Source organism: Embiotoca jacksoni, unplaced genomic scaffold (genome assembly GCF_022577435.1).
Source record: "Embiotoca jacksoni isolate LCO1_2020_lvr unplaced genomic scaffold, fEmbJac1.0.p SCAF_9, whole genome shotgun sequence".
Taxonomy (NCBI): domain Eukaryota; kingdom Metazoa; phylum Chordata; class Actinopteri; family Embiotocidae; genus Embiotoca; species Embiotoca jacksoni.
In genome coordinates, this window is record NW_027185447.1 from 4940001 (window position 1) to 4954909 (window position 14909).

Sequence of the window (14909 nt, forward strand, 5' to 3'; positions counted from 1 at the left end):
ACAACACCATGCGCAGAGCTGAGGCGCGCACACGCCTGTAGATTTGCCAAAAGACATATAAATAAAGTGTTTCTGAGTGAGATTACGTTAAGAAAAGGCAGCATGGCGAAGCGGAGAGAGGGTGCAGAGACGGAGGCCGATACAAAGAGACCGAAGCAGGTGCTGAAAGCTAAGAGCAGCGCAGCGAAAGCAAGAGGGAAGAAGAAAAATGCAGGTATGAAGAGTTTAGACTGATTTTGATTACAATAATCTAATCTGTGCCTCCCCCCCGTCTCAATCATGTGGCAAGTCTGCATCTAAAATTGAGTGGGATATCCCCAATAGCTTGCTGGCAAGTGTTAAACTGTGCAGGATGGTGAAGTTTGCTTGTTTCAACAGTAGAGGGGTCTGTGTGTCTCTGGCATCCTGAGTTTATGGACAAAGTTACATTTTTTGTTTTACCACAGGAAGAATTTGTGTGTATCTGGCTTAAAAATAAAAAAAAAAGACATGTCAGATGGTTATTATTTGTATATGATGGTGAGTTTATGAATTATAGCTGACTGTCAGAGCAGAGAGGAGTTTTACTGGTAATGAAGGATCAAAAATGTCCTTCATTAATACGAATGACTGTAACGTCAGTATCAGCTATAGAAAACTGAAACACTTCTGCTCTATCACATTAGATCACACTCTTCACATGTCAAACAAATCCTCAGTTATTCATAACTTAATTATATGTTAATGCTTGAACTGAGTTGGACTACAACATTTAGTGAAATGATAATATGACATAAATATGTAAAGCTATGATCCCAGTTATCATTCAATTTATTCAGAGAGAATGCGTCAATCTGATTTGAACTGTAATATTACATGTTCATTCGGAGCTGCAGTGATAAGTTCATTAATTCATTACTTTACAGAAAATTAATCACTGGCTATTTTGATTATCAATTAATTGTTGTTGTTATTCTTGAATCTTGTTAATTATGCTCATATTTATTATTTCCATCTGCTTCTTGATAATAAACTGAATATCTTTTGCGTGTGAACTTCTGGTTGGGACAAAACAAGACATTTGAGGCTGTACCTTGGGCTTTGGGAAACACTGCTCAATTTATACAGAAAATAAACAACAAATTAATCTGTGATGACAATAATCATTACATGCAGTTTTTGTATTAATTTTTTGTCCATCCTTAGTGGTTAAAAATACATATCTTGTCAATATTGTTTGATCTGTGTTGACACAGTTTTAGCTGTTTTATTGGTTTTGCCTCCAAAAAGCCACTGTATGAGCTTTCAGTCTGCAGGTGCAAGGATGGATGATCTGCATGGTTACCGGAGTGGATCTGCTGGCCCAGTTACACATCTGTGCTCCACTTCATCAAAACATGAACCATACTTATAGCTGGTGTTTCTGTAAACATGATTCTCTTTTTTAGCACAGGTTTAAGTTATGTATTATTCTCAGCCATCTGTAAAATGTCATTTTTGTATTTCTTTCTGCCTTTCTCATTTTGATCCTTGGTCTTAACTTAAGTATTTCTCTCTCTGCTTTCGTCCAAGTTTTAAATTCACATTTGCACATCACCGTACTTTACAGCTGCATTTTGAACGTGCTTTTTATCGTGTATTTGAAAAGCAGAATTGGTGACATTACGCTGTATTTACTATTAATAAATGAGACTGTGATTGAGATCAGCAGTAGCCTGTTTCATGCCTTTCATATTAACATAAACAGTTCTGCTTCCTGTTGTGATGAGAAGACCAACCACCACCACCATTGTACAGTTTTACTGGTGTTTACTCGTGTTTGGCTTTAAATCTTGTAGTAAATTACATTTCCCGTGGTCTCTCCAGAAACTCTTCTGAGATTCAGGTCTATTTCCTAATGTCCGAAAAACAGATCCGCTTTATTCTTTCTTTTTAAACAAATTTTCTTTCAAAAATTGCTGCGCAACATATTGTAGTGCTGTGATGCTGAGAGAGGCAAGACAGTCTTGTTGTCTTATTTGTAGTAAATAAGTACAAAGTACAAGACTGAAAACAAAACGGTGTCCTTCCAAACTACACAGTGTAAGTATTTATCAAATACCACAGCTTAAAAAGCTTTTTGTCTGTCTATTCAGGCAATGACATCACAGAAGAAGAGGAAATGCTTGCGAGGAAGGTCAAGCCGAAGCCACGTGCATCCTCAAAAGGATCAGCAGGGAAAAGATCTTCCTCCAAAGCCAGCACCAGCAAATACTTCCAGTCACCAGTGAAGGAGGAGTTGGACAGCGATGACGACTTTGACATGGTGACCTCGCCAACACCTGTGGCTGACATGAGCGCCAAGAAACCAGAGAACGAAGACGAAGAGGAGGACAGTGAGGAAGATGAGGATGATTGGGAGGAAGTGGAAGGCAAGTGAGGGACCAGTAAAAAATGTTCAACCGTTGTGATAATATATTTCTTATGGATTCTAATGTTTTATACTAAAGTGAGAAAGATGGGAAAACAACTGTTTGTGTGTCTGTGTCAATCAGAGCTAGCTGAGCCACTGAGTCCAGTTGAACCGCCCGAACCCGTTCTGTCCTCTCAGCCTATAGAGATCGAGATTGAAACACCAGAAATCAGAAAGAGGCAAGTGACTCTGTGTTAGAATGTGGACATGCTGATTTATTGATTATTTTGCTGGAATTTATGTCGACAGAACTGTGATGTTAAGTACTGATGCTCAAATCAAATGCCAACTTGAACAGATACGAAAACCTTTTAAATCATTTTCGAACTATGGAGGTCTCCGGAAAGATTTTTAAAAAGAAATTTGTAATTTGTTTTTGTTTCTGTCCTTTTAAAAGATGGATATGACTTATTATTGTTTCACTGAAATATCTTGAGTCTCAAATTGGTCTGTTTGAAACCATCAGACAGCCTCCATCTTCATATTTCATTTAGAAATTATTTTTCAAAATCTCACAAATATTTAAGGGCACTCAAAAAGAGCTTCCATACTGCACTGCTACGTGCTTGAAGCCGAGAGAAGTTATAACCTTTGTGAGTAAGGAGTCCAAGTTACGTCGCTTGATCAAAAACAACACCTGAGTTATAAATGTTTTTGTGACCACTCTTACATTTGCAATTAAAACATGGACCTGAAACTTGAGCAAAGAGCACACATTAAATTATCATCTCAGTAAATTGGCAAAGGAGACCTTTGACATGCTTCAGAAATTCTACAGCAATGAAGCAGAACGCCAGGCGACGTGTTTCAGTGACATCTGTGTTTCAATCGCGGTAGGACATCAATGATCAATACCAAAGATGTCGCATCAGGTCAAGAGTGCAACCAGGTGGATTTTCTTTGACATTTACGTGGCTTCGCAGCTTTCCGCAGGTTCAAACTCAAAACACCGAGTTCAACGGTGACGTTCTGAAGTGATTGAGGGAAAACGTTTGATGGGACTTACTTGAAAAATGGCGTGATGGCACCTTGTTTCTCCAACATGACAAAACACCCACTCAGCACATTGAAAACACAAAAGTTTCTCGCCCACAACAACACTATCGTAGCTTCCCACCACCCGTACTCACTAGATTTGACACCCTGTGAGTTAATGTTCCCCAAAAGTTTGCTCAAGTTTCAGCTCTACAGTGAAATCACAAATACACATTAACCAGTGGTCACAAAAACATGTGTAACTCAGATGCTTATGTTGATCAAACAACGTAACTTTAAACAATTAGTCACAAAGGTGTGCATAGCTTCCCACTACTTCATACATATAACAAGGGTGCGCTCCATTTGCATGCAATAGGAGCAGTCTCAAAACTTTTTGATTGCGCATTGTCCATTGTCTGAATTTCCCCCACTAAAGTGTCAGTGTAGGGGGCCTATGAGTCAATGTTTATACTGTTTATATGTTTCTTTTAGATTTCTATGCGAACTGCAATATCTACACTTACATGTATTTGCAGGACAGCTATTTGTGTCTTTGTTTCACACTTTCAATCACTGTTTCTAATTGGCCAGGCAGAAGAGGCAGGCTGAGTTTGAGACGTACCTGAGGCGAATGGTGAACCGCTGTAAGAAGGACCTGATCATAGACACACACAAGGTGAAAACACACGCTTGTTCTGTCCCATTTCCTTTATGATTGTGGTCTTTTCTAACCTCTGATTGGTCTCTCAGGTGCACCTCATGTGCCTGATAGCCAATGGGATGTTCCGCAACAGACTGTGCTGTGAGCCCGACCTGCTGGCCATTACTCTGTCCCTGCTGCCCGCCCACTTCAGCATGGTGGCCAAGGAACGCATCGACCACAACTACCTCTCTGGGCTGCTCAAATGGTGCGTGTGCTTGTAAAATGTGAACTGTAAAGTGGGGTCTGGATCTGCTTTTATATAATTATGTGTAAAACAGTGACATTTCTCATGGTAGATAGTAAAATGACACTTTGTGACTGCAAATGTGAGCATCATAAAACATGTTCATAGCTACTATTTAGAGGTCATCACCTTCAACCCAGATTTTAGAGTCACTTCATCAGTCCTTGGGGACTTGATGTAATCAGCTTTTGTTTTGTTTCCATTTTCATCTCCCTCTCTCTTCACTCCCAGGTTTGGAGCAACATTCACCCTCAACCCCAGTCTTACCTGTGAGGAGCGTCCGGACCCCCGGGCTCTCCTGGAGAGGAGGCTGGCCAGCCTCTCAGCTAGAAACCACCAGGAGATGACTCATGTGGGTAGTTGGTCACAACACTGTTCCATAATATGTAAGGTTGTGTTTGTAAATACAGAGGAAGAAAACGTCATAATCATGATTCTGTGTGTTTTGTGTTTCCTGCAGCTTTTCCTGTTGGTCCTGAGGTCTCTGCAGCTCTTCTGCCGATTGGTCCTTTCTTTGCAGCCAATTCCTCTTAAACCCCCATCAGCCAAGGTACTCACAATGTGTTATTCATCCTTTTAGATACTGATATAAATGCAGCAGCCATACTTGGCTAACGGCTGGAGTTTAATGTTTGTTCTTCACTCTTCCACTCAAGTTCTGAGTGTGGTGGTCCATTAGAAAACACTCCTGATGAAAGTGCTATAAGTGTTGCTCTTACAAAGAAAAATCCTGCCCTTTCAAAGTTTTTACACACCTGACTCAGCTTTTTCGCATGATGGTTTAATGTCAACAAAAACAAAGCAAAGTCTTCTGTGTATCATGGATATTAGATTCATAATTTTCCCCTTGCTCAGTTAATTAGGTAGACCTTTGACCAGGTCTAGTTTTTGGTGAACTCTTACACGTGGATCAACACCACTGCTCATCAAAAACACATTGTCACGACTAAACCAGTAGTTTCCAACCATTTGGGCTTCTGGCGTCTTACAAAAAGAAGTGTGAAGTCAAGGTCACATTTCAGATGTCTGTGAATTATGAACAGCTCCACCAAAATGTTTCCCTTTAAACTTCTCCATGGTTTTATTTCAATAAATGTTCAAATGATCAGTAAAAATCAAAGATGAGAGACCAAAAATCCTAAAACTGAAAACAGATTTATGAATCAGAACTTTCTTCTTTCTTCTCCCAGTAATCAATAGCCTGGCTCCACCTGACTATCTTTCACAGCTCCGGTTGTCTTCGCTCTGATTAGTCTGGAAACTTTGTTTACAATACGTTTGATTAGCTACTTTGAAGAGTGGAGCAATCAGCGACTGGAGTCAGTGGCTAAGTGCTATGACGTTAAAGTTTTTTTTAAATATACTTATAGGTGTTTGACTTTCGGCTCATACGGTGGTCAATGCCAGTTGGTCAAAGGCTGCTCCGAGGGCTTGAATTTTAACCCGAGGTCTGTGCCCAGTAGGATGCAACGGTTGGAAACTCATTTATTCATGCAGTGAATTTGGGACCCAACCAGGACTTTTATTTTAATACTTTAGCCGCAATTTACTGCTGATACCTTTTACCTGTACTGGAGTATTTTTACCTGCTGTATCGGTACTTTACAGTACAGGATCTGAATACTTCTTCCACCACTGGTAAAGTACATGCAATTCCTAAAATGGATCAATTCCAATTAATTGTCTAAATGTTTGTACAAAATGTATGCAATAATTCAATTTTTAAAAAAATTAGAAAAGATTTTATGTAATAATCGCTTTTGCAATTTAAAATATAGGAAAATAAATTTTGTTTGCACTATAGTGTGTAAATTTTATTAGGGCAATATGTATGAAATGTAATCATAAACCATACTGTTAAAGAAGTTACAGCTTGCTAAAAGTATGTGATGGTGGAGTTTTTTTTTTTTTTTTTTAGCTTAAACAGTATTTTCCACAATCTTTCCATGAATCCCATTAAAGCTGCAAAACTACCTCCGAGTTCTTTGGTTAAATTATTTAAAGAAATAAAGAAATTAAATAAAATTTCTACCAAATTTAGACATCTATTGATATGTCTTTATTTTATTTTAAGAATCTTATGTTCTTACAAATGTACATATTGTGAATATCTCTGTCGTTTCTCCAGGGCAAAGGACCCAGAACATCTACCGGTGCCCCAGGAAAGAGCCACACAAGCCAGGATACCTCCAAGTCCAACTCCCCTGAGCTGAAGGTCTCTCCTGGCACCAAGAGACCAGCCGGAGCGGGGAAGATCAAGGAAGACAGAGGAGGAAAGAAAGCAAAGAGGAAAGACATGAAGGAGGAAGAGGAGAAGGCGATACTGTCAGGAGGACAGAGACCAAAGAACTCAAAACGCCGCAGTGTCGCCTCAAAGGTCACCTACAAGGAGGAGAGCAACAGCGAGGGGGATAATAAGGAGGAAGGGCTTAGTGATGAAGAGGAGTTTCAGGCTACCAGTGAGGATGACAGTGAGGATTCAGAGAGCGGGGCTAAATCTGCAAAGGGGAAGAAGGGGAAAGGAAAGAGCAAAGCTAAAAGGACCAACAGCGAAAATACTACAGCTCAAAAGAGAAGGAGTGGTGGAGGGAAAAAACAGGTAAAAGACGAGGAGGACAGAGAGCAGGAGGAAGAGGACGAAGAAGAGGAGGAAGAAAAACCGACCAGCAACAGAACAAAGAGAAGGAGTGGGAAAAAGAAGGACGGGTCCAGAGTGGACGAGTGGTTGGAGGTGTATGTGGAGAAGACATCTTCCTGGGTGTGCGTAGACGTGGAGCACGGAGTCGGGATGCCTCACCTCTGCGTCCAGAATGCAACAGCACCGGTGACGTACGTGGTGTCGGTGGATGGGGACGGGTTCCTGAAGGACCTGGGAAGGAAGTACGACCCTACCTGGATGACGTCGTCCAGGAAGAGGCGGGTGGACGACGACTGGTGGGAGGAAACGCTTGAGCCATTCTTGGGACCCGAGGATGAGAGGGACTTAAAGGAGGAGAAGGAGGTGAGTCAGACTGACGTCACATGACCTCGTCCAAGAGCTCAAACACACAGAATCTAATCTCAGGTGGTTCTGTAGGTGTCTAACACACAATTAATTTCCATTTTATTATGTTGTGCTGACTGTGTTACTTGTGTATGCTTCCTTTTCTATTATTTCACTCCTTAATGTTGCAAATCTGATCTCCACCCGAGTTAAAAATGAAAGAAAAACACAGTGTGTTGTACACTGGTCTTCTTAAACATTAAGTATTGAGGTTCTGGGCACCAGATGTGTTCCCGACCGAGCAGATTGTTGGCTCACGTGCTCCACACAAACATTTTAACTTACATTATGTTAAAATAAAGAGGAAAATACATTATTTTCATGTACCGGATAATATTGATTTTCTTTTTTATATTTGACTTTTCAAGCCATATATGAAACCAACCTACCTTGTTTTCTCTCTCTGAAGTCACTCTTTTTTTGTCCGGTTCTGTATTATGCTAATTGTCCAAAATCACTGAGCATATTGTATGTAAAGTATTCTCTCATCAACGTGGGTTATTTTACTCTTTGTTTTTATTTTTTAATTTTAAGTCAAGCTAAGCATTTACTGTATAAGTAATAATAAATAATGCAGAAGTGGTCCCACGTTTTCACATTGATAACAGTGGGGGGGGGACAGGATCTGCCACTATTGTCTAATCTAGAGGTGCCCAAAATTTTCTATGAAGGGGCCAAAAAAAATTGTATGGAGGGCTGCAGACCAAAATTAATGTTCATGTGTGAAATTTCATTAAAATGTAATCTATTTTACAGAAAATTTACATTCGAGATCTAAAATAAAATTTCAGAGTAATTAAAACACTACTTGTAATTTTTATTATTTTCGGAAATTATTGTCTTCTTTCCAATTTTTTCTAAACTTTCTCTTGTCAGTGTGTCACTGCCTCGATCTTCCATATTAACTGGCAGCCCAAAGTCAGTGATGTAGGACATAGTAATAGAGCACATGAGCATCAGCTTGACAGCACTACATTGCCATTAATTGCGCTGCTTGGTCTAATCCAAAGCATGAAAAGAAATGATCTCCCTGCTTTCTCAAAGTGACAATTTGAACTGACCATCTTTTCCCGGTTTTGCCCGCCCAGCTCCAGAATAAGCTCCTGAACAAACCCCTGCCGATCTCTATAGTGGAATACAAGAACCACCCGCTGTACGCCTTAAAGAGACACCTGCTGAAGTACGAAGCCATCTATCCTGCCACAGCCACTGTCCTGGGATACTGCAGAGGAGAGCCAGTCTACTCTAGGTGAGTAATCAAACGGTCATCATGGATACTTTTTTTAGTTCAGGCCGCTCTCAAGATGCATTTTATCACATATTGCTGAATTTTGCAGGATTAAGGTGTAAACCTTTGATTTCTAGTGAAGTCAACTGTTGTGACTTGTGGACTTGAATCTGGTTATTTGAGCACCTTAAAGGCCTCTCGAATCTGATAATCCTTTGAACGCCTGTCAGTTGTTTTAAACGACTGTTGAGGCCAGACCTTCTATTTGGAAAATTTCAAGTGACCATGTCCTCTTTACTAGATATGTGCTTGTGTTGTCAAAAGTCACTAGTTAATCTGTCGGTTGAAATGAAATGAAAAACAAGAAGAAGAAGTTGCAGCAGCTGAGTCACTGAGTGCTAATGTTAGCCTGCAGGACTGTTATTATTTGTGGTTGTGAGCATCAGTCTCCACCTGGTGGTGCTGTCATGGCCTTAAAGCTGTGATTTCAATAGATTTGATCTGCAAGCTATAAAATACATTTGATCTTTACTATTGATGAGCCAGTGTTCACATTTGGAATTAAAGTACATCTTAAAATACAACTAAAAGACTTTGAGTCCGCATTGGACTCAAACAGTAAGCCAGTTACTCAGTTTTAAGACAAATGGCAGTTTCACTATTAAAAATGTATCATTTACAGTTATTCTGATGAGGTTTTAATATTCCTCCTCTCCAGGGATTGTGTGCACACCCTCCACTCTAAAGACACATGGCTGAAAGAAGCGCGAACTGTACTACTTGGAGAGGAGCCATACAAGGTGAGAGTAGACTTTCTCACGTTCTATCTTTTTGTTTGTTTCCACCCATCAATAACTCTTTTTGAACTTTGTTTCTCTGTTTGTTTGTTTCTCTGAATCACTCTCAAGTCTCTTGCCAAATCACTCGAGCAGTTTTCATTTGCATGATTTGAGCCTGATGTTTCCAGAAAAGAGGAGCAATTTGAGGACATGAAAACACGGTCACAGCGTTCTTATTTAAATGTAATTAGTCACTCCACTGATGTAAATATAACCACCAAAGCCATAGCCATTTAACATCAATATCCAGCACCTATCCATGATAGGTTCCCTCTAAAGTAAGTGGATGATTTGAACTGTAAATATGACAATGTGTGTAATTTGTCTGATTTGTGGCCAAAAAACTGCAAAGAGAGTTCAAAGATGTTTAGTTTCATGAAGAAACATATTTGTTCTTCTGCACTGTGGCTACAGAATTTTCATGGGAAATTAAAAAATGGAACTCATGACATGCAGCTTTGCCCTTTAATGGTGAAGAACAGCTATATTTTATTTCAAAGAATCCTCTTTTGGGAATTTCCATAACAGTCTGTTTACTTTTGTACTGCTTTTACTGAGATGAACTGTATCTCGTAGCACAGCTCGCATTGGCTCCGGATCAAAAACTGGACTCATTTCTGATTGGAAAAACAGTTAACAGCTTCTTCTTGTCATTGTCTTGAAAAATGATTAATGAATTGTGTGTTGGTGTCAGTTGTAACATAATTTCAGGCTGAACTTGTAGAAACAGTTTTATTTTATTACAGCAGTGATGTTTTGCTGAGTGCAGATGTATTAAATACTTTCGGGAGCAATGATGCAGATTAAATCTGACTTTGTCAAATTAAATCAATAAACTAAAGTCAGTGGCAGCAAGTTCCGCAACTTAGTGAGTTCAGCCGGTGTGCTCTGAACAGACACAAAGCTTATGTGGCATGTACAAACATGGCTTTGGAAGACATAAACACACGCAACCACCAACAGTGTTTGTTGCTTGTATGAAGTCAATTGATGGTATGTATAATCCTTTGTGTCTCTTCCCGTCAGATGGTGAAGGGCTTCTCCAATCGTTCCCGGAAGGCCAGGATTATGGCTGAGCTGAAGGAGGAAAACGACCTGCCTCTGTTTGGAGAATGGCAAACTGAAGAGTACCAGCCACCTATAGCTGTGGATGGGAAGGTAGATCTCTCTTTGGACCACAATATTAACCGTGAGAAGGAAGATACCTTGTAGCAAAAGCTGTTACAATACATCAGACAAAATGGTTCATAGGTTTTAGAAGAAGCTAACAATATTTAAACTAGCCCCACAGTCTTAATGTTGCTTACAGTAGCACCGGCCTCATTGCCACATCAAACTGTTTTAGATGCCGTTAAGAAACATAAGACTAAGAAGCAGATTTATGTTCAAATATACGTTTTTATCATTCATATGTATAATGTTGTTCAGTAAGATCGGAATCCAGCATTAGAGAACAGCTTGGTTGACATTCAACAACACATAAAAACTAAATCACACTGTCCATCCGATAATGTCCATTAGAGTTGTGAACACAACAAACCAGTGCAAGAGGAGCTCATAGTTTATGTCCAAGTCTCAGTAACATGAAGTGGCAATCAAGCAGGTAAATAAATTAAACAGCAAAACAAAAGCAACCAAGGCTCACTAGCTGCAAATCATACAAAACAAACCTTAGTTAAGCACAAGTAATTATCCACAAAAGAAGCAAATAAATGCAAGGAAATCTATTAAAACCCACCAGCTACACAGCAGATCTCTGGTCTTTTGCTGGCGTGTTAAAGAAGCTCTGCTAACTCACACACAGACTGCAACATTAGTGGTACAGCATACATGATACACAATGAACATCAACCCAAAAATGTAAATACACAGACACGACCATACCTCACACAGGTCCATCAGTGCAAACCGCTACATCAACACAAGATTCCTCCACCGGGCTCTTCAAGCCAAACCAATCTCTCTGCAGGAAACTCTCCTCTGCCTGCTGTGCTTAACACCAAATTTAGCCAGCTGTGTACAGCCAGATCTAATATACTCCCTTAGACGGTGGGAGCAACACACTACATGCAGCATGTCAGCCCTCTCCGGAAGAAACGAAAAACAAATTAGCTCCTGTGGATCGCCAGCAGGTCCCTCTTATTACCTCATCACTGTCTGGTCACACCAACTGTCTCGTAACGTCAGCTCCACTTGGCTACATTATTTCTCACTCTCACAGATCAAGCCCAAAGTTTTTTTTACTTTACAATGATATAAAAGGCAGAACATTTGTGAAAGTATAAGAAATACATTGTTTGGTGTTTGTCTGTGAATCATTACAATACAAACAATCAAATAACTGATTTATCCTTCTCAGCACAGTCTAATGTTGTTTACATGTTATCTGTGTATGTTCCTTTCAGGTTCCTCGTAACGACTACGGTAACGTCTACCTGTTTAAACCCTGTATGTTACCGGTGGGCTGCGTTCACCTCAGGCTGCCCAACCTGCACCGTGTGGCCAGGAAGCTGGACATGGACGCCGCACCTGCGGTCACAGGATTCGACTTCCACGGAGGATACTCCCACGCTGTGTAAGACAACACTGAGAAACATTCTGCTGGGTGGAATCATTAAAACAAAATTCAGTACATGAATATGATCGCTGAGGGAGAGTCTGAGTGATTTTAGTCCCATCTCAGTCTGAGGTTTAACAACAGCACTCATAGTTAAGATTTGCAACAGTCAAGTGGCTGACAGTGGACATGTCAGGACCTACAGACACCTGTGTTCATTCTTTCCATTAGCTTTGTTTGATTTTTATTGATGTTTTTAAGAGTTGCTGTCATAATAATCCATGTACATCATTATTTATGTACATCCTCAGACTTTGAATCACAAACTTTTCCAGAAAAGTGTGTGTGCGCGAAAGAAAACATCAGCCTATCACACGTTTTTGCTAACTACACTCACACACTTTTAAATGCGTCTGCTTCCTATATCCCACATACAGTACATCTGGGTTTAAAGTTTATTGTTCTATATGGTATTAAAGCTTATTGTTTTCAATGGGCCAATTTTCATCTCGTTAGTTTGTTTCAGATAAAACTACTCCTTTGTAAAAATGTATGGTATGATTTGAACAGTTACAAAAATGTGTCAAAGAGATGAAAGTCTGCATGTAAATCTACTAACAGGATACTAATAGCTTTCTCTACCACTGAAAAAAATAAATGAATAAATACAGTTGTTAAGAGCAAAAATGTAAAAACAAAATTCTGTGTATATGTTTTAGGACTGATGGGTACATTGTGTGTGAGGAGCATGAGGAGATTCTCAGAGCTGCCTGGGTGGAAGAGCAAGAGCTTCAGAAACAGAAGGAAAAAGAGGTGAGTGGGAAGCTTTTCTAATCTGAGAGTAATTGATTCAAAGGCAGTAACTATCTGTGACAATGCATTACTGAACATGCAGTCAAGGTGGGAACTTTGGTTGTTAAAAAACAGTTTACTATCAAGTTAAAGCAAAACCAGTTAATTAAAACCTGTTCAGTACCAAAACTCCACATCAGCTTTTTATTTCCTCCTCATTCCAGAAAAAAGAAAAGAGGGTGATATCCAACTGGACTCTGCTGGTGAAGGGAGTCCTGATCAGAGAACGGCTTAAACGGCGTTACGGCAAGAAGAACCAGGGATCGGGGAGCCTGGCTGACGGAGACGACGATGTCGGCGGGCTGTCATCCGATGAGGAGCCGGTCGAGGGCGGAAGTCCTGGAGATAAGACGGCAGCTGAGATTCTGGCAACGTCCTGGCCCCAAAACAGACAAGCAGAAGAGGAGGGTGGGAGTGCCAGCGGACTGAAGAAGAAGACCACAAAACGAGAGAAGAGGGGTCAGGAGCAACATTTGTTCCCCTTTGAGAAAGTGTGATGTTGGAGATCGAACTGTAAACCGAGGTCGATTACACTCTGCTGTGAAAAAAAGCACTTGACTGGTATTTACTTTGGAAGTAGTTCCCACGCCTTTGAAGCAGGACACAATGTGCAGCTGCAGATGTAACAGATCTGAAATCATCTCAGCAGCTTTGACTGTAACGCAAGGAGAAGAGAGGAAGACAGAAAGAAAGGAGGAGGAGAGGAATGTTTTGTTTCATCCAGTGGTACATTAAACCTCCTCTGCCTTCACCATCACTGTACATCATCCCATTTGCTCATCTACTGTGCTGTTTTCTTTTGGAATGAAAACTTCATGAAAATACACTACATATGCCAGAACGTAAATATGGTGAATATCAAATCCAGCAGCCTGACACGTGTGCAGCACGGTGTTACCAGGTTGTCTTAGACAGAACAAACAGTTTTGAGATGGGTGGGCACACAGATGTCAGCTTACAGAGTTACTGCTGACTTGAATTGATGGCCTGTGTGGCACATAAACACAATAGCTCCTATGACAACAACACTACAAGCAGTACAAGCCAATGTTATACTTTTTTGCCATGACTTCTTGTGACTGAAGCAAACTCAAAGAAAACAACGAATAACATTTAAAAGTCTTGAAATAGCAGCCTCTCTACTTCCAACCACTACTTTTCCATTTAAGAGACTTTCCCCAACCTTGTCCACACGTAACAAGTAGCATGCAGCAGGCACGACCAAATGGAGCGCAGCCATTGTGACTGACTGGACTGGTCCCCATAAAAACAGAAAATTCTACTGTTGTTTTCATTTTGTCTGTTGAAAACTTTTGAACTCCAGAGTGTCACATTTGTCAGGAACAAACACAAACAGCCAATTGTAGCTTCAGTAGTCGGCACTGTTTAGTTGATGCAGTCTTCATTCTCACCAACACTTCACCTTTTCTTTTTCTTTTACTTGTTGTGAGGCTGCTACATCTCCGGCGGTTCACTCGTTTCAGCCCTTTTCTGCGTCATTTGTCAGATCCAGCGTCTTAATCGCACTCTCCTCTCTTTCACACATTTGTCACCATTTCACGTCTTGTTTCTGTGCATGTGTTCATTCACAGGTGACGGTGGCTGTATTTGAAATAGTTAACATCTTTTGTATGAAAAGTATTTTTGTAAGAAATGTTTAAATGTGAGTAAAAAGCAAACAACCATAATGAATGTTGTAGTTTTTTAATTGATTTTGTTCTTTTTTCTCTATTGGACATCTACTTAAAAGACAACTTTTTTCAGAATTATTAAAGCTCAAAAAGAAAATCTTAAGTTACACAAATTACCACAATATATTTTTTGCACTATTTTTCTAGTTTCCAAATCATCAGCAGTCACAAAGCCTGGATCAGAGCAATCATTCTGTTTTTTTATTGTTCAACTGTGAAGAGATCTGACTTGTTTGACTGACTTGAAGGCGGACATAACCAGGAGTTCAGTGTTCTTAGCAAAGTTCAAGGATGTCCACAGGACTGATACAATGTCATTTATATCCACTACTTTATCACTGAC

General features: G+C 40.1%; 1 protein-coding gene across 3 annotated transcripts in view; it reads left to right on the top strand.

Moving 5' to 3' along the window:
* Window positions 1-14567, top strand: part of xpc (xeroderma pigmentosum, complementation group C) — a 14626-nt gene extending 59 nt beyond the window's left edge. Inside the window, exons 1-14 of one of the 3 annotated variants that reach the window (XM_069141118.1) lie at window positions 1-214; window positions 2115-2390; window positions 2514-2614; window positions 4005-4085; window positions 4160-4317; window positions 4588-4708; window positions 4817-4906; window positions 6485-7357; window positions 8488-8648; window positions 9346-9427; window positions 10493-10624; window positions 11872-12041; window positions 12743-12836; window positions 13040-14567. The exon at window positions 1-214 is cut by the window's left edge and continues 59 nt beyond it. In XM_069141118.1, the coding sequence (XP_068997219.1) occupies window positions 103-214; window positions 2115-2390; window positions 2514-2614; window positions 4005-4085; window positions 4160-4317; window positions 4588-4708; window positions 4817-4906; window positions 6485-7357; window positions 8488-8648; window positions 9346-9427; window positions 10493-10624; window positions 11872-12041; window positions 12743-12836; window positions 13040-13372 (2784 nt within the window). In that variant the 5' untranslated portion in view covers window positions 1-102 and the 3' untranslated portion in view covers window positions 13373-14567. Of the gene's footprint in view, window positions 215-2114; window positions 2395-2513; window positions 2615-4004; window positions 4086-4159; window positions 4318-4587; window positions 4907-6484; window positions 7358-8487; window positions 8649-9345; window positions 9428-10492; window positions 10625-11871; window positions 12042-12742; window positions 12837-13039 lie in introns of those variants that run through there. The other 2 variants (XM_069141117.1, XM_069141119.1) reach the window with 2 other exon arrangements.
* The last annotated feature ends 342 nt before the right edge of the window (window positions 14568-14909 follow it).